The sequence below is a fragment of the Parasteatoda tepidariorum genome, chromosome 8 (assembly GCF_982258835.1).
Source record: "Parasteatoda tepidariorum strain Cologne lab strain chromosome 8, Ptep-v5.0, whole genome shotgun sequence".
Lineage (NCBI taxonomy): Eukaryota > Metazoa > Arthropoda > Arachnida > Araneae > Theridiidae > Parasteatoda > Parasteatoda tepidariorum.
Window position 1 is genome coordinate 81,212,485 of NC_141762.1, and position 20,122 is coordinate 81,232,606.

The 20,122-nt window shown below is 27.8% G+C and overlaps 1 protein-coding gene across 1 annotated transcript in view; it reads right to left on the bottom strand.

Annotated features, from left to right (window-relative positions):
* Nucleotides 1-20,122, bottom strand: part of LOC107444985 (zwei Ig domain protein zig-8) — a 210,158-nt gene that overhangs the window by 79,188 nt on the left and 110,848 nt on the right. Inside the window, exon 2 of the mRNA XM_016059279.4 lies at nucleotides 9,780-10,006. Coding sequence (XP_015914765.1) covers nucleotides 9,780-10,006 — 227 coding nt within the window. The remainder of the gene's footprint in view (nucleotides 1-9,779; nucleotides 10,007-20,122) is intronic.

A 20,122-nucleotide genomic window follows, 5' to 3' on the forward strand; every position in this document is an offset into this window, starting at 1 on the left:
TTCCACTAGTGTTTTGTGAATATTTACAAAATAAAAGATTATTTTATTTTAAATGTTTGTTGATATTGAAACTTAAGATATTATAGGATATATTTGGATAATATGTTAGATAACATTTTGCCTATTATTGAATTAAACTTTTTTTTTAAAAAAAATATCCAAGAATACAATTATTTAAACAAAAAGGAGTTTAACTCAAGTTTAAGAAAATAATGGTTCATCTAATTTATGCTTTCATGCCGCTGTAGAATTTGATCTAGTACAAAAATGCATCTCTTAAACACTCGCATCAATAGTTCCTCTTTTATATATACCTAACTCGCATTGCATTTTATGTTATTCATTCAATTTAAAACAATGTAAACCTTCACATAAAAACATTGCTGTGCGCAAAACATTTACGACTACTAAAATTTTACACGAAAACTGTGCTGAATGCTTCAGATGAAAATAAAACAAACATAAATTTTAAGAAAGCATTTCAACGGCGAAATTTCCGCCAAGAAAAAAAACGAGATAAAACTCTGGGAATAATCCTAGAAAACGAACTTCCATGAACGAAACTATTATGGGAAGTTGAAGGGAGAAAGTAATATAAGCCTAAAATGCAACGAAAGGAACTAAAAAAAAATAAAATCGTTAGGAAAAAAAAGAAGAGAAAAAAAACTGTGGAAAAAACGTAGTTAAAAGATTAAACTTACAACGGTACTAACAGCATAAAAACACAAAATGGAATAGATAAGAAAATCCACTAGATACTGTTACACAGAGAAAAAGGTAAATAAAAAAATAACTATTTTTTTGTGTGTTTTTATTTCTCAGGATTCAACGCCACAAACAAAATACATCCAAAAATTCTTTCCCATTGTAGAGTGAGCTTAGCAGAAAATAAACGTTGATGTTATATCAGGCACGTATGACGAAGCTGAAAGTTTAACCAACTGAGAAATTGAAATAGTTATGCCTTGGTTAGAAAAAAAACTATTTAAGAAGAGGGTAACTTTAATTTGTAAAGGTATTATAGTTTAGCAGACTAAACGGGTAAGAGATGGAAAATTTTTTCTTCAATGCTAAAGTAATTTGATATTTTTCTTTCAACATGAATCTGAAGTTTTAATAGTTTTTTTTCTTAATTTTGTGCTTCATAAACTTTCAATTCCTTCAATAATGAATCTGATTTAATAAAAAATGGTTATAAACAATTTGCTAATAAATCTTCAATTTAATTACTCGCAATGTACAGTTATAAAAAGGAAAAAAAAACTATTTATGCAATTACTTACATTTATCTCAACAGTATGATAAAAAAAACAAGCGGATAAAGCATAAAGTTCTTTTCCTCCCTTTAGCTCATAGTTTATGTGACAATTCATTCTGCTGGATAGAAATTTCTCAAAAATATTCAAAAGTAACAATCTGTTTTTACATTTACGAAGTTGAGATCAGTTTATGCAATTTTAGGTTAATATGTTAAGACTGGGAGATTGAAATAGTTATGATATGGAAAAAAATACTTGCGATGGCAATCTATATTTTGTAGAAGTTGAATGATTTTTAAAGCTAGACGAGCTAGCGATTGAAAATCCTCTCCTCTGTCTTAAAGTAATATAATATTTATACATGTAAAAGTCAAATATAATTTTTCACAATTAAAAAGAGAAAAAAAAAATTTTTCGATTTATTTTGATAAAGGTGGATAATATTAAAAAAATGATAACATATCTTTAGATACTCACAATGTGAAATTTTAATATATATATATATATATATATATATATATATATATATATATATATATATATATATATATGTAATAACAGGGATCCAACCCTGTTATCAGTGTTGTATTTAGCTTGAAATAATTGCAGTCATAAGCCATCAGACGTTCTAAACAGGTTTATTAAATGTAGGCTGGCATTGCTAACAGTGGACGTCCAAGTTCCCTACGGGAGGGGAATGGACAAGACTATGGACAATTCCGGCACAGCTTATCAGGATCACATTATGATGAAAAGGACACGCAAAACTATGCGCTCTTACGTTTTATACCAACATAGATTTGAAGTAAAAAGGCACATTCGTACATTCCTTGTATCCTTACGCATTAAGGAAAATCATTTCTGCTTCCTTATATGGAATTGAAAAAGGGAACGATTCTAAAAATAACCCTTCCCTTGAAATATAAATCTATTTATATTTCAATGGTATGTTTTCAGACTTGAATTCCCAAAATAGAATCTCTCTACGCTTATTCTTTAACAAAGACATTTTATGAAACCGAAAGAGTTTCAATTCTTTTATTAATACAAAAGTATTTAATTCTTGTATTACATCCCCCCCAAAAAAAATTTTTGGTGAGCTAAAAAAATAAAAAAAATTTAGAATACTTTAAATTTAAAATTTTTAGGTTGGTACGAGTGTTCCTTTTTCCCTACTACAAACAACATCTTTTCAATTATGTAAAGAAGAAAAAACTATTTACAATGACAAAAATATTAAAAACATGATTATGCAATTTATCTATTTAGTAATTAAACAGAAAGAAAAATTAAACATATTCATAAAACTAATCTAATAAAATTTTCAAAAAAATTTTTCACACAAAAATATACAACTTTTTATGGAAACGAACTGGACAACAAGAGTCACTTAATCAGAATTTAAGATTCTGTGTGGTTAAATGATTATTTACTTGATGAAATATAACTATTCTACTAAAATTTTCAAAAAATTTTTCACACAAAAATATACAAAATTTTTATGGAAACGAACTGGACAACAAGTGTCATTTATTCAGAATTTAATTTCAACATTTGTGGTTTGTGATATTTCCTAAGCTTTGAAACATATACTTTTTCAAAATTTTGTTTAGTTAAATTTCTTTTCATTTATTTTGTTTTTGTAATCAGTTTCTTGGTCATTCTTTCTTTTTCCTATTTTTCCTTTTATTTTTTGTTTTTGTTACCCTTTACATATTTTTTCGTCGATATTAAGGCTGAAAACATACCATTGAAATATAAATAGATTTATATTTCAAGGGAAGAGTTATTTTTAGAATCGTTCCCTTCTTCAATTCCATATAAGGAAGCAGAAATGATTTTCCTTAATGCGTAAGGATACAAGGAATGTACGAAATGTGCCTTTTTACTTCAAATCTATGTTGGTATAAAACGTAAGAACGCATAGTTTTGCGTGTCCTTTTCATAATTATGTGATCCTGATAAGCTGTTCCGGGATTGTCCGGAGTCTTGTCCACTCCCCCTCCCATAGGGAGTGTGGACGTGAATTGTTAGCAATACCAGCCTACCTTTGAATAAACCTGTTTAGAACGTCTGATGGCTTATGACTGCAATTATTTCAAGCTAAAGACAACACTGATAACAGGGTTGGAGCCCTGTTATTACAAGTCGACAGGATAGTTGCTTGCTGAGGAAATCTTTGGACCGGCTGTGACTGCTACGTTGAAATTTTCCATCACCCCCGGAGGAGAAAAAATCGGCAGTGAAAAAAACGTTGAAGGAAGGATGGCGATTTTCCACCCGTACTACTTGTACCTCGTCGCGCCTGAAAAGCTGATGTAGGAAGGACGTTGGCTGGAGATTGTCCCCTGAAACCAGTGAAAGTATCCCATCCGATGACCCTACAATTCCATAGTGCCTCTAAGTTGGAAGAAACATCATCCAAAGTAGTGATTCGACACCGAGTGATCCTACAATTCTTACTACTCAAGTTGTGAAATAAAAAGTGAATGTGCGCGAATCTTAATCATGAATATTCATGAATTGCTACGATTTAAGTGCGCGGAAAAAAAAAAAAGTGATATTTTTTTTCTTTCTCGTCAACGAAAAATGGATGAAGGTCAAAAGAAAAGTGACAAATGAAAAGGATTGACTGTAGATATATATTTTTTTTTACTCTCTCATTTTTATTTTCTTTCTCAATGTTGTGATTAAAAATTTTAGTAATATTAGATATGAGTAGTAATCTAAATATTTTATTTTGAATAATGGAATAGTATATTATTAATGATTAGATTGCATTTCTAGTGTTTATATTGTTTGTTTGTTTTTAAATTATGATGAAGTACTGTATTTATCGTGCATTTTGAAATGTTTTTGAAGAAAAAAAAATATAAATGTGATTCAAACGTCAATTAAATTAGTGACGGCAAACAAAATTAAGTCATTGTTTAAACTTTTGTTTTCTAATGATTTTTCAAGATCTAACCACATAAAAAATTTAATTTTTCAAAACTTTCTTTTGAACCTAAAAATGAAGAGTTTTCACACAAAATGAAAGAAAGTGTAATACTTTTACTTTTTCGGACTTGGTCAAAACTAAAAATTCCTATTTTAAAAAATGTGAAACCCAAACAAACGGACAGTTAACACTTAAACAAATTTGTGAGACTCCCTTATTACGATAGGCGAAATTTTTAACTCAGCAAAGTTTTATACTTGATACTGATTTACCATATGCTTTAGTAGGGTTGTAGACTTGCAGGGATTTTTGTTTGTTTATTGATTGTGTCGGGCCAGTTGTTATTCTATTTGGTAAGAGACTGATCATCTCTGCCAATTCTAAAAGTGACAACTTATATTTACACATTAAACGCAGGATTCTCAAAATGTTAAGGTTAAAAATGGTGAAAAAGATGTTTCAAAAAAAGTAAACATTGAAAAAAGAAAAGAATGATGTTTCAAAAAAGTAAGCATCGAAAAAATGAATGTTAAGGATGTTTCAGTAAAAGTAAACATCAAAAAATAGAAAGAAAGAATGTCCAAAAAGTTCAAATGTTTCGAAGATAGATCTAGGTAATGGATGCGTTTATTATCAGGTTAATATCGACGAAAAAATATGTAAAGGGTAACAAAAACAAAAAATAAAAGGAAAAATAGGAAAAAGAAGAATGTCCAAGAAACTGATTACAAAAACAAAATAAATGAAAAGAAATTTAAGTAAACAAAATTTTGAAAAAGTACATGTATCAAAGCTTAAGAAATATCAAACGACAAATGTTGAAATTAAAGTCTGAAAATGACACTTGTTGTCCAGTTCGTTTGCATAAAAATTTTGAATATTTTTTTCTGAAAAATTTAGTAGAATAGTTATATTTCATCAAGTAAATAATCATTTAACCACACAGAATCTTAAATTCTGATTAAATGACACTTGTTGTCCAGTTTGTTTTGCATAAAAGTTTTGTATATTTTTGTGTGAAAATTTTTTTGAAAATTTTAGTAGATTAGTTTTATAAATGTTTCATTTTTCTTTCTGTTTAGTTGTCTGAACAGATAATTTGCATAATCATGTTGTTATTTTTGTCATGGTAAATAATTTTTTTTTCTTCTTTACTTAATTGAAAAGATGTTGTTTGTAGTAGGGAAAAAGGAACAATCGTACCAACCTAAAAATTTTAAATTTAAAAGTTTTCTAAATTTTTTTTATTTTGGCTCACCAAAGATTTTTTTTGGGGGGGATGTAATACAAAAAGTAAATACTTTTGTATTAATAAAAGAATTAAATCTCTTTCGTTTTCATAAAATGTCTTTGTTAAAGAATAAGCGTAGAGAGATTCTATTTTGGGAATTCAAGGCTGAAAACATAGCATTGAAATATAAATAGATTTATATTTCAAGGGAAGAGTTATTTTTAGAATCGTTCCCTTCTTCAATTCCATATAAGGAAGCAGAAATGATTTTCCTTAATGCGTAAGGATACAAGGAATGTACGAAATGCGCCTTTTTACTTCAAATCTATGTTGGTATAAAACGTAAGAACGCATAGTTTTGCGTGTCCTTTTCATAATTATGTGATCCTGATAAGCTGTTCCGGGATTGTCCGGAGTCTTGTCCACTCCCCCTTCCATAGGGAGTGTGGACGTGAATTGTTAGCAATACCAGCCTACATTTGAATAAACCTGTTTAGAACGTCTGATGGCTTATGACTGCAATTATTTCAAGCTAAAGACGACACTGATAACAGGGTTGGAGCCCTATTATTACATATATATATATATATATATATATATATATATATATATATATATATATATATATATTTATGCATTCTTTAGTACACAGTTTATTATACATCCTTGAACTGTGTTGTTATAGTACCTATTTTGATAATTATACCTTTATTGAATTTATATCACACATTTATTTGCTGTATTGTAGCCAAATAATGAGTCATGATTTAATCCACATCATGCAAAATAGTTTTATAATGTTGTGGAAATTACTTGAATTGTGCAAATAGTCGATATGAAACGAAAATGTTTAAATTCTTCATCATTTAACGGCTGAATTGAAAAGTTCAAATGGTCTTGAAAAGACCGTAAAACTCCACTGTATTGCATGGCGTACGAACAATGTAAACAAACACTTACAATAAATAATTATTATTCAATTTGCTTGAATTGATTGTATAAATTGAATGAATAGTATCCTGACTCTATTTAAGATAATATAAAATGACTTTATTTATGTATTATTTGCAGCAAAATAATTCAAAAATATATCTGTATGCCTCATTTTATTGATTTACATATAAATTACACCATATATAATCTATGCCTTTATTTGCTCGCGTGTTTGTGATCATAACAAGGAATACGTGTATAGCAAATGATCTGAAAGTGACAAAATAAACATTTAAAAATGAATAATTGGAAATATGAAAACATATAAATCGAATTTATGGTTGTTTTTTTTTATCTCCCTGGATCATAAAATCAAAGCTCACAGCAAAGGTTTTTATATTTTTAATTTCCTTTTTACAAGTCAAATGAAAGTTTGAAAATTATTTTTACAGCAATACATGTTTTCGCTAAATTGCGTGCAAACAACGCTAAGCTTCGTGACGCTGTTCATTTGAAATCCTTAAATATTTATTCCGCAAATCACTCATTTGAATGCTCGCCATTATTTTCAGTAATTTTGTCGTCGTGTTAACTGCCGCATCGAACATCACGAATTCCGTGACCATTTCGGGCGTTACTGTACAAAGTTGGCTTCAAAAAGTTTTTTTTTTTTTTTTTTTCTTTTTTCGATAATTTATTTTCCTTTTTCACAGCGGATATTTTCTTGTTTTACTGCACCTTTCCGCTAAACACAGAAAATGATCAACAATTAATATGTTGACTGCGTTTATCAATGGCTAAGGTCACATTTTATGTATTTCTATATCTTGTTGGAAAAGAAATATTTAACTGCTCACTTTGAAAAATATTTCATCTTGACACTAGATGTCGCCGTGATCCATTTTTATGCTCGGCAGGGAAATATTTCGAGTTGTGAATAAGATTCTCATATCTCAGCTATAAAATAAGGATTATGTTTGTGGGTGGTAAAATTATAGTTCTTTAGTTAAGTATTTCTTAGAAACTGCTGTCAAGTTTTTAAGTCGCATAATGGGCAGTTTTCTTCCCTGACTGCGCCGTAAAATATTTCTAAATCCTTAACTACTACACTTAAAATATTTTTTTGAAGTAGAAACCGACATTTATACCTTTATTTAAAGTTTACGTATTTTAAAAAGAGATCGTGTATCACTTTTAACCATTTTTGAGATTCATTAGTTATTCAACTATTTTATTCATGTCTTAAACTATTTTTTGCAAGGTTATTTTTTGAAAGAGGAAGTATTTTTTTACAGAGCTTGAAAATTTGTTTCATTTAAATAATTTAAACTAGACTAGCTTGAAAATGTTTTTCAGTATCGTAACTATACTTATAAATGTTTTTTTAATGGTTACTGCTTGAATTAAAGTTTTTCTTTTTTTTCATCACCGCTTTTTTAAAATGATCTTAATGTTCGAAAGTATATAATAGTTGGAGAAGAGTAAATTTCTTTTAAATGAATCAATTAATCATAAAAGATGATTTTCTTAAATTAGAAAAAATTTAGATAATACTTTTTTGCAATGTAATGTTTATTAATCATAGCCCCTTTTATAAAATATTATTAAAAAATTTATTATTATTAAATAAATTTATAGAATGTCTTAAATGTATAAAAAAACTTTAAACATTTAAATTTGACAAAAAAATAAAGTTCTTTAAAAATAAAATAAATTTCTTTTTTTTTTCTAGTTTTATCGAGAAAAAAATCTGCTTTTTTTTATACAGTATTAAAATAATTTTATTAAAATTTACATTATTAACAATATTTGTTCATCGCGAGATACTATTTAGCCCTCCCCCCCAAAATACGTGTAATTAGGTGTATGAACGAATACCTTTTGGTTTTTAAATATTTTTAATTTAAATTTTTTAATGATTTCCAGATTTTATAATTTTTACGATAAATGCACGTAAATTTGTAATTTGTGAAGGTATTAAGTACTAATACACTTACATGAATTAAACATTTTAAATATGTAAAGACAGTATACTAAATCTTAAATATATGAATGGTAGTAGTAAAAATAGTAAACTTAATGCTTAATATTTAGAGAACTTTCTTATTCTGCTTTCTACATTGAGTAATTTTAAAAATGAACAATTTATCAATATTAGATTAAAAACGGTTAAAAGCATAATTGCACACGCGCCTACTTAAACAATATACATAAAGAAACAACATTCATTTATAGATATAATAATGGTTCATAATTTATATCTGCAAGTAAGTGAAAAGTCAAGTCACATAAATTTTAAATTTAAAATTCGAAGGCTTGTTTGTTGCTCATGAAAAAAATCGAGACAACAAATTAAAAGAGTAGTAAAATAAGGACCTTTTTCGCTTCAAACCCTCACTTTTAAAAACGGAAAACGACAAACTAAAATTAAAATTATACAAGCAAGTTTCATTGCATAAGAATAGTAAATCATAATTTTTTTTAAATTTCAGTATTACTTTGTACAGAAAAAAAATATCTGGTTCTGTTCTGTTGCATTAAAAACTAACCATCATCAATTAGTTAATATTTCTTTATACAAAACCTTTATTTAGAACTTTATATCCAACTCAAGCCTTCATTAATCGAATAATTTTAAGGTAGGGATTCAGATCTCGAAATGAAAACTCAGAAAATATGTCGCTTTCAAAGTAATTTATTGAATGATCACGTAATTGACCATTTATAAAATTCCTTGTTATGATTACTGCATTGTTGATCGAAATCGATCTTTTGTCATCGGTCTCTAAGTTTGAACTATCAAAAATTATCAATCGATTTTATTAACAGTTTTAATTTAGATAAAAATACATTGGATTGAAAATACAAATCTCTCGATTTTTGAAATTGATCATCGGTTTTCGTAAAAAAATACAACGTTATGAACACACAGAGAAATTAAGAATATTAGAACAAAAAGTTATAAAATCATGGAAAAAAATACGACATTCTTTTACCAGGAATTCCATGACAACTACGAACCCTCATATTGATGTTGGTAACTATATCAACCCGTTTAAAAGAGTGACAAGTTTTAAAATTACTTATTTTTTTCTTATCTTTTAGAATATGATAGATATTACGTGTTTAACTTGAAACAAGAATAAAAAGAAGAAATGCACATACTTTTAAATTGTTAGAGCAGAAACGTTTAAATTTTTTTTTGTAAAATGGAGCAGAAATGGCATAAGGTTTATTTATTTGTATTGTTTTTGTAAGAAAAAATTCCTTTACACACATTTTGATGGTAAAACACTGTAAGAACTCACATTATATTTTACTTTTGAATTCTGATGTTTAAAATTTCTATAGTTTACATTTAGTTTTTTTTCCTTTGAAGTTTTTTTATGCTACATTAATAACAAGCATGACTTACCATTTTATCTCCTAAGTTGTGAACTTTACAGTGGAGATAGACAGTTTGACCTAGTTGTGTTGTAATATTTCTTGGCACTGCAGGATCAAAAGTAGGCTGTTCTACTTTTGATAAGAGATGAGAATGTCCTACTAAAATAGGGGATCTTTTTGACTTAGATGCACTTGTATTGTTCGGTAGCGAACACAAGCAACCTGTGTCTTGAGTACTTGCTTCTGGGGAGGAAGCTGTAAAAAATTAAATTTATATGTATTAATATTACTATAAAAAATAATAAATTTAAAGACAATATATTTATATTAGAGAGATTGTAACATTTAAGTAAATTATTGTTCAAAACAGGTGATTATAGCTCATATATGCACTATTAGAATTTTCTTTCTAAAATTCTGTTCGAACAACCAGCAACAGTTGGTCCATCCAATACGGTAAAAACATTTTTTTTTACCTTTACGATTTTAAAGTGTATAAAAATTATACATTATAAAATCATTTAATACAGTTAACTAAGCTTTAAAAATTAAAATATTGTTCTTATTTCTCACCTAAGACTATGCATACATATTTTAACAGCGAACTTATATTTCTATTGATGTATTGCAGTGTAGAAAACGACAAACGTCATGCTAGCTCATTCTGGATCGCAAATAAACTACTGGCGATATCTTTTTGAATATCGGCAGTATTTTTCAAGAAAACATTGATGTCTGTGCATGTAAAAATAATCCATAAATAGTGTAAATGTGCAAGAGTTTGGTGTGAGCTTATTTCATTCTTAGTGTTGATTTAAATTGTATATGAAAGCTCTATTTGGTGTTAACCAGAAATAAAGTGTTCCTTCACACAGTTTATTGGGTTGTTGAACACCATATTAAGAGGGATAGTGCACCACAGGTTTTGCAGAGTGCTAAGAGAGAATATAATAAAAAATTCTATGCAAAATTATGATCATTATAAAGCTTTTCAATGCACTAAGGAAACATCATTTGAAATAAAAATTAGAGTTTGATGAAATGTAATTTTACTAAGGAAAAGCTTGTGCCATGTTTTCCCTATTTCTACCAGTAACAGGTGATTACTTGTCTTAGACGTGTATGTAGCAAGTAAACACAATGCAAACCGATTAAGTTAAACAAAACAACGTGAAAGAATATTATGCAAAGAATCTTGTTGCAACGTAAGAGAATCGTATTGCAATCTTTTTGAACAGTCAAAACTGGAATTTTCTCTCTTGCCTGGTAGTATCTATCTTAGAAATCTCTAAACAGCTTAGGGAATACTTCAAGATTGGAAGGGTTCATAACGTAATCACTCACACATTGCACACAACAAGCGGAAGAAAAATTGCAAGCTCGTACTATTTAATTAATACTTTTCATGCAAAATTTATATAAATATATGGTGGATAATTGATAATACTTATAATTGTGTTACTTCAACTCCTCTCAACGGATTCGTTCTAAGATAATTAATTGTGCAATATTCGTCTTAGGAACCATTTATTGAGACAATTCGTCGTATCTGATATTTAGCGTGGGGACAACTGAAATAGGGTACATTTTTTCTCGGGCAGAAAATTCCATGACGTAAAAAAACATGTTGACATGACATTTAATGTCCGTAATAAATAAATAAATTTAATTTTCATTATTACTAGGTTTTAAACATTTATTTATTTATTTTAATTTCAAAGCCTATAATCAGAAGAGGAAAAAAATCAAGATCATTTTCAGCTTTACATTATTTCGATGTGTAAATGTAGAGCTGGAAAAATCACATTTGAGTTTGATCCATAAACTTTGAGGATTCATCCCGTTATATGCTAGATTTATAATAGTTGCAACTCCTTAGCACTTAGCTTATTAATCTCTTTTAAGCTGGGTGCTTAAAAAATCGTTACCTCCACCGACTCCCCACCCCGCAGCTGTTTTTGGCGTTTATCTTAACGTTGCAATTTGTTTTACTGCACAAAAACTAAAGACATAGAAGCTTGAAATTACTTAATTACTTGAAATGAACATTCGAGAATTAGTTCGAGAATTATTATTTTGTTAAAAAAATATTTTATGGGTCACTCCATAGTATTCAGGAATGCTACTACGGAGTTAAAATTTTGCATGCTGAAATAACCATATTTTATGAACGTAATATAGAATTTATTTCTTTTCGAAATTCCAATTTGTACAAAAATTATTGCAATTTTAAGTGAGATTTTGCTAAATTTTTTCTCACTTACTTTTGTTTTACTTTACCTTGTGCTTTGCTGTTCAAAATGCACGAGACTTATAGACTTGATATTGCAAAGGTGAAGGTGTAAAAAATGTACAAGGAGTTTGATAGAATAAAAAAAAAAATCGATTATAATTTCGAAAATAATTAAGTGCTACAGTTGTAGTAAAAATAATGTTATTCGATCTACTGTCCACTGAAATGCAACAACTGAGTTGAAATTGAAAATGCTGATATGCATTTTTAACTATAATTTTAAGGAGAGTATTTTCTTTCGACTAACCTATTTTTTCGAAAGTAATCGCAATTTATTTCTTTTTAATTCCTTGGTTGGTTGGTGTCGTATTCTCTATTGAATCATATTTCATGGTGTGCTTGAATAGTTTTTGTTATTTCTATGGCATTAAAAGAATACAAATCCTCTTTTGCGGGGTAGTTTAAGAGGTGAAGGCCTGCAGCGACTGCAGGGCAGTTAAAAACATGATATGGTGTCAGTTCCACATTAAGACAGTTGCCACAGTTTTGATATTTTCTAGTCTTATCTGTAGAAATTTTCATGTTTTTATGATGTTTTGTCTTAGTCTGATGAGAGTAGTGGCTGTCTTCCTATCGATGCCAAGATTAGTTATTTGATCGTGGGCTTTGATTTTTAAGGGAGTGAATAGTCTTGACTTTGCAAAAGCATTTGCATCTGCCAACGTGGTTGGGATTGAATTTTGATTTAGATCTCTGGCATTTTTAGCCAAGGAATCAGCTATTTCATTGAACTTTAGGTTCACATGGGCGGGAATCCACTGCAAGAAGCAATTTTTCCGGAGACGCTGAAGTTGTCCAAGTTGTTCTATGATATTCAGGACAAGGCTTGAGGTACCTTTGCTGAGGGCCAGTAAGGCAGACCTGCAGTCGCTGAAGATGGTGATACCACTAAGCTGCTCCGAAGGTTCAAGATTGATGTACGTTTCGATAGCCGTAGAAATGGCTATCAATTCTGCCGTAAAATTAGATGCGATTTTTCCAGCACCAGTTGCGTTTTTAATTCCTTTTAAAGAACAATTATTTATCCATTGTTACAGAAATTTAATCAAATTTTCGTAATTTTCATTTCAGAAACTCATGCTTGAATTGATGTAAAAAAAAGAATAAATAAAAAACATATTGGATGTTGCCAGATATAAATATTAATATTCAGATGGAAGTTTTTAAAAACACCTAGACTGAGTATTGAAAAATTGTTTCCGATGCAAGCTGTCATAAGGATATCGTTAAATATTGTTAACAAGTGAAGTTAATTCTTACATATTCCCGCTTATTAAGCTGCAGAAAATGTGTTTTCTAGAACATTTGATAATTTTTCAAATCCAGCTATCATTTTATTTTGTTGCGAATAAAATCTGATGAAATGATACAGTGATAAAATGCGCTGAATTAAAATTATATTAATTATATATTTTCTAAAAAAAACTTTTAAGAAAATAAAATAGAAAGATCAAGGCGGGCAAAGGTTTATGTCTATTAAGGTATCTGTCTAGTTTCGATAACTTTTATTTTTAAATATTAATATAAAATTTGAAACAAAAATAGTTTATTTGTTTTATTCTAGGTAAAAACTTATAAAACAAGTAAATAAAATTATTATTATTATTATTATTATATAATATGGCCATTTTTAGGTAAAAATAAAGTCCCTTTTTTATTTATACTAAACACTGTAAAAAAAATATCTATCGCCAAAGACTAAAAAAAAAAAAAAAATAGAAGATTTTATTTTGAAGATTACCTATTAGCCTTCAAAATAAAATCTTCAACAATTTTTTCTTCAATTCAATTTCTTCAATTTTTGAACTATTCTCTTAAAAGCAAGTGCATATATTACGAGTTAGAGATCAATGTAGTTAGAGATCAATATGAGTTAGGGATCAATGTAGTTAAAAAGGTAATTTTTTAAAAAATTCGCACTTGTTTTTCGAAAAAACATGCATGAAAAATGAAATTCTACTTTTTTCTCTTAGTCTGTAGTTCAAAACATGTGTGCCATAATCATTAACCTCTCATAAAAAGTTACCGACAGTTACTTAAGAACAACATGAGATATCGTATTTAAGAAGAGGTAAAAAATCTGATTTTGAGATAAACGCATTTAAGGAATTAAAATCATTAGTTTATCCACTGTTATCACCTTACACAAAAACTGTAATAACTTGTTAAAAATTTTTTGAATACAAACAAAAGTAAAGTATTTTTAGAAAGTTACAGGGATTCTAATTTTTTAATAAACTCAGTTTCAAAACTGTTGACCAAAATCATGTTTCTGCACTTGGTCAGATAACTTAAAGCTGATTCAGAGAAGAAGCGCATAATCAGGAATTGTTTTATTTCGAAGCACGTCCCATCTTCACTGAGTAATAACTCTCGGGGTAGTAGGGATACTGATTTTAAATTTTATTGATTTGCCAAAATCTATTCATCGTATTCTCAAAATGCATCAAATGGCAATAAAATCACTTTTTTTCATAAAAGGTACATTAACCTTTTTTTCCCATTGATTCTCAATGTTGTCTGAAAAAGTAATCACGCAGTTTGGTGAACCTCTGTTTGAACCTGATTATACGGACTCACAGGAAAAAATCATCTTTTTCGAGAAACAGATGTTTTTTAAGACGAATTCAGATTTTTGATTCACATTATAGGGTTCACATTATACTGCCACAAATTGGCAAATGTGGTTCAAAGGAACTTTTTAAACCGTATTTTCTACTCAGATAAAAAAAATATGGTCAAAACTGACAGATCATGGTAAATTTTACTGTGTTTCTGGACTTAAGGGAAAACCAAAGGTGTCGGCAATTTTTAACGAAACGCTTTGGTAGTTGTTTTGGTAAAATAAATGATCAAATATGGTTTCAAAAATATGGTTATGCTAAAATCTTGTTAACGTGGAAAACGTCACTAGTTTTCGTTATAATTTATATTTCGTGTATGTATTTTTCCTCAATGTTTGGTAATATGAATCATATTTATGAATACCAGATTTACCGGTAATTTGTTACCGTAGGGAAGGAAAAATTACAAAATGAATGATTTCAATACCTTATAATTTAGCCTTATTTACCAAACGTAGATTTTTCTTTTCATTTCTATACAGTATGTTACTTATATCGTACTCAGGGGTCTGTTTAGAAGAAATTTTGGGTCCGTTAACGGACCCTTCACAAAATGTTTTTTCATAAAAACGGACCCTTCACAAAATATTTTAACTTAGAAACGGATCCTTCACAAAATAATTTATCTTTTAATCGGACCCTTCTCAAATTTGTTTATCTTCATTATTGTTTTGTTAATCGAACAAACCTCTCCCAGGAAGAGGGAGAAAGACAAATGTAAACGAACTAAGTTTTGTCTTCGGCAGACGCTTCTTCCTTTAATCGTCCGAAATGAATATTCTGTGCTGAGCAGTATAGGCTAAGTACCGAATATTTGTAAGTTGCACATGTAATTTAGTAGCAGAAATTGCTGTTTATTTTTTTAAATTAAATTTTTTTTATCAAAACTTTACAGTGTTGAGCATAATCTTGTATGTCTTTACAATTTAAAAACTCATTGAAAAAGTTTTTTGCAATAACAGGACCTTATTTGCACAAATTCACAAAAGCCGGACTCTGGTTGAAAGAATGTGACTTAACGTTTATTTTATATTCACAAATTACGAGTAATTTCATCACAATTTTACAAAAACGGACCTTTCACAAAATGTCTGGACATACCCCTGGTACTGTATAGTAATTATCCGCGCAAATTTACCTCTTAGCAAAGGAAAATGACTGATCCCATTTTATGTTATTTTTAGTCTCTTTGCACCAAATCTTTATAAATATTTAATCGAATCAGGAAATGCTTAGATTGATTAAAAAATCATTTGTATCCAAGTAAAGTTTAATTTTTTTTAAAAGTAATAAATATAAAATATCTGGCTTATAAAATTAATAAATATTTACATTGTGTTTCATAAAAATTTTGCATTTTCAACAAAAAAAAATCCTTATTCAAGGACTTTTTTTAAAAATTCCAGGAATAAAATTTTTTTTTTCTAAGTGCATGTAACTTTCTAGATAGTCATCATAGTCAAATTAGACTATTCCATAACTTGTAATAAAAACATTATTCTTTCTGTACGTGTGCAACATAAGCACTAATATTTAAATATTAATGGCCTGTTTTTATAAATTCCTATAAGCAACATGTTTTTTATTTTAAAACAGACTAACACAATGTTTTACAAGCATTTATAAACTACTTAAAATTTCCGCTAGGAGAAACATTATACTATAATTGGACGAACTGAGATGCATTAACTACCATTGCACGTTAACAACTTTAGCTGTAATAAAGTTAGTTTCAAAACTAATTTACTTTTTAAATTAAAGAGTAATTTAAAAAGTAGTCATTAGACATTACGTATTATATAAGTACATATTGCGTGTTATAACAATTTTGCAACTTCTCTTTCTGAATAAATATAAGCAAATCGCAAGCCTTCTCCTCGCATGTCTACTTAAGAAAGTCCGAACGCCCTTCAAATTTTCAGCTATTATCTTGACTTTAGCTGCAGATTCCTTTATAGTATAATGATTACAAGAGATTTTGCAATAGAACATGTAAAAACAGTTACCCAATTTAATTATATATTATATTACATGTTTAAGACTCAAATATTTGAAAAATATATTTAAGATTTTAAATAATCCTGAATGCATTCAGAGGAAATAAATGAAAAAAAATTGCTGCACGAAGTAATGATAATTGTATGCCTGCGTAGTGCGAAAAAAGGACATATATATATATATATATATATATATATATATATATATATATATATATATATATATATATATATTATATATATATATATATATATATATATATATATATATTATATATATATATATATATTATATATATATATATATATATATATATATATTATATATATATATATATATATATATATATATATATATATATATATATATATATATATATATTTTATATATATATATATATATATATATATATATATATATATATATATATATATATATATATATATATATATATATATATATATATATATATATATTAATTTTAGTACACATAAATTTAGTACTTTTTGATTTATAAAGATTCCGACTTAAAACGGAAATTAAAAGTTAATAAAAAAATTAAATTATCAAAGAGTGAAAATTATCAACCCTACATAAAACGGTAAGGCATAACAAACAAGGTCAAGGTCAACAGCAAATTGGAGCGACAGAACTCGTAAAGTTGATATAAGTAATAAATAAAACAATGTTTATTTATTTATTTTTCATTATTTGTGGCTCTTCCCGGTGACTTTAAAATATTTAATTAATGCTTTTTTGCTGATGAGTTAACTGTTTGTAGCATCACTTGGCATGTTATTTTTCGTGACCAACTCATGATAGTTAAAATTACCATTATCAAGTAATTTTCTGCAGTACATATCCCTAATGAAGACACTTAATCAAACTCTTATTTTCACATTATCGGTATTAGAACTGCACATTATTAGCATTCTTTTAATTACTATTAAATATAACAATATAGCAATTTATATCAATATTAGCATGTTTTGAGTTTTCTGCGATATACATTTATCAGTGACAAAGTTAAGTCGAAATTTTTAAAATAATAGAATTCTTACTTAGATAAGCACTCTTGCCCTAGATTAGAAAATAGGATCAAAATCTCATTAGAATATGTTAAAATTAAACTGATTTCCGACTTTGGGAAAGCTAAAAAGATTGGTAATTTTTACCGAAACACTTTGTTAATGATTTTGGTAAAATAAACTTTTATAATATACGATAAATTTTGATAAAATTTGTTAACTGTGGTAAAGTTTTGTAATTTTATCATAAGACCTTTAAGTACGGCATATAAGCCTTATATTTGATTCAATTTATTTTTCAGTTTTATATTTTTATATAGGGTAATATGAAATATAATTTTCAAAATTAGAATTTTCGGTAGACCTTTACTTATAAACGAAAAATAGATGAAATTCCTTTTATTTATTTTTTTTATTAACAGGAATTCTGATTGCTTTTTTCTACCAGAAATGTTGTTATTACCATACACTACGTTAATTTTACCCGAAATTTTTTCTCCGTGAGAGCATGACCTTTTCTCTATCTGACATTAAATATACTGTTAAATTATTTATTAGTGGTGGTGGAAAAGGATTTTTTTTTATTCTAATGCATTAAAATGAACTTCAAAAAATTAAATCCCTATCTTTCCTATCACAGGAAAAATATTTTCAGAAACTTCGGAAATTCCGTTAGAGAATTCTTATTATAATTGTACAAATTAACATAATACTTGTACAGATTATCGAAAGTATGTAAGCATTATTTGCGTAGAGCGATTCTTTACGGTTCTCCAAAACGATTCACCAAAGTATCTTTGTTTCATTTACTTTGCTCTTTAGTACACAGGGAATTTTTTTATGTTAATTCTTGCATATCACCAATCATGATTATCCTTTGGTTGATACTTATTACCAACATTGTTTATAGTAGTTATTTAAATCATCATTAACGTCCATAATGGTATGACGATATAAGACAATTCCTTTTCTCCTTTAATTTTGCTTTTTAGTAATTCATTTGTTTCACTTATTAATGTATCTATTATCTAAATTAACTAAGCTTCTTTGGCCTCAATAATAATAAATAGATTTTTTATGTACCTCCTAAATGAATTGTTATCTCTTTTCCACTAATTTTTCCTTTCAATAAATATTTTTGTTTCAGTTTAACTATCGTTGACTTTAAATTCTTTACTTTTACAGAAACATATTTTAAATAATAGCAAAATAAACTATCTGTTTCAGACAAATTTAGAAATACTAATTCGGAAAAGTAGTATTCACACGTTAGCTCCGTTTATTCATTATATCTAGCATAGCGAATAAAACGCAATTAAATAAAGCACAGAAAATAAATTCTTTTTCCCGATCAAATAGATTTATAAGAGAGAAAATATCACTGATGTAATAATTAAAACATTTAAAAAATTAGATTCATATTGAGCTTAGTTTAAGACAATGACTAATGCTTAAACAATCAGATAATGCCAGTTCGTTTTTCGCTCATCTCACTAGAACGGTTCATATTAAAATATTCCAATATCAGCAATAATATTTCCCATGCTTCGAGGTATCAGTATGCCAAATTTCATCGCTGTCGGTGAGTGGTTTTAAAGGACAGACATTCATTTTTATGTGTTGATTATTTTTTTCTACAAAGAAAGGTTTACTTTAACCTACATAAATTCTCCTTATCACGGAATAAATTTTCTACTTTTAATGACTGAAACAAACAAGAACAAATAGTAAAACAAATAAGAAAAAAAATATATATACTATGCTAAGCTTCAAACCATAAGCCTCTAATAAAGGAAAGCTAAAAAATTGAAAAAAAAGCAATAAATTACCTAATGCTGTTTGAATAAAATCACTAAAAATATGCACATAAAAGCTAAATTATTAACATTCAAACCACTTAGGTTATCTTTTGCTTGGACACGTGTTTCTTCCTCACCTAAGAATCATTTTATTCCACTCATCTATTCTTTCTCAATTTTATTTATTCCACTAGAGTCTAGGATAATAAGAGATGAGGCAAAGACGGTGGTACCAGATGCCACGTTTCTCAGAGAACAAAAAAAGGAGTGAACAGAACTTAAGTAGGAAAAATGATTCAAAACCTTTGCTCTTTCCCATACGGAAAAATTGCATGTGAATAAATTTCATTCTTAGCAAATCTTGGAAAGTTATTTGTGAAGACGTGAGAGTATTTTATTATATTTAACTTTCAAAAAGATTAAATAATAACTTTTCTGAATTAAACTACTAATCATTAATTAAATTTAGTTAAAATACAATTTAAACGCATGAAAATGGCTAAAAATAAAAATGCGTCGTTTAGACAAAAACGTAAAGAATAAAAGAATAAAGTTCATGTGCAGTATTCGTAATATATATATATATATATATATATATATATATATATGTCATGCCTCCATGTTGCGAT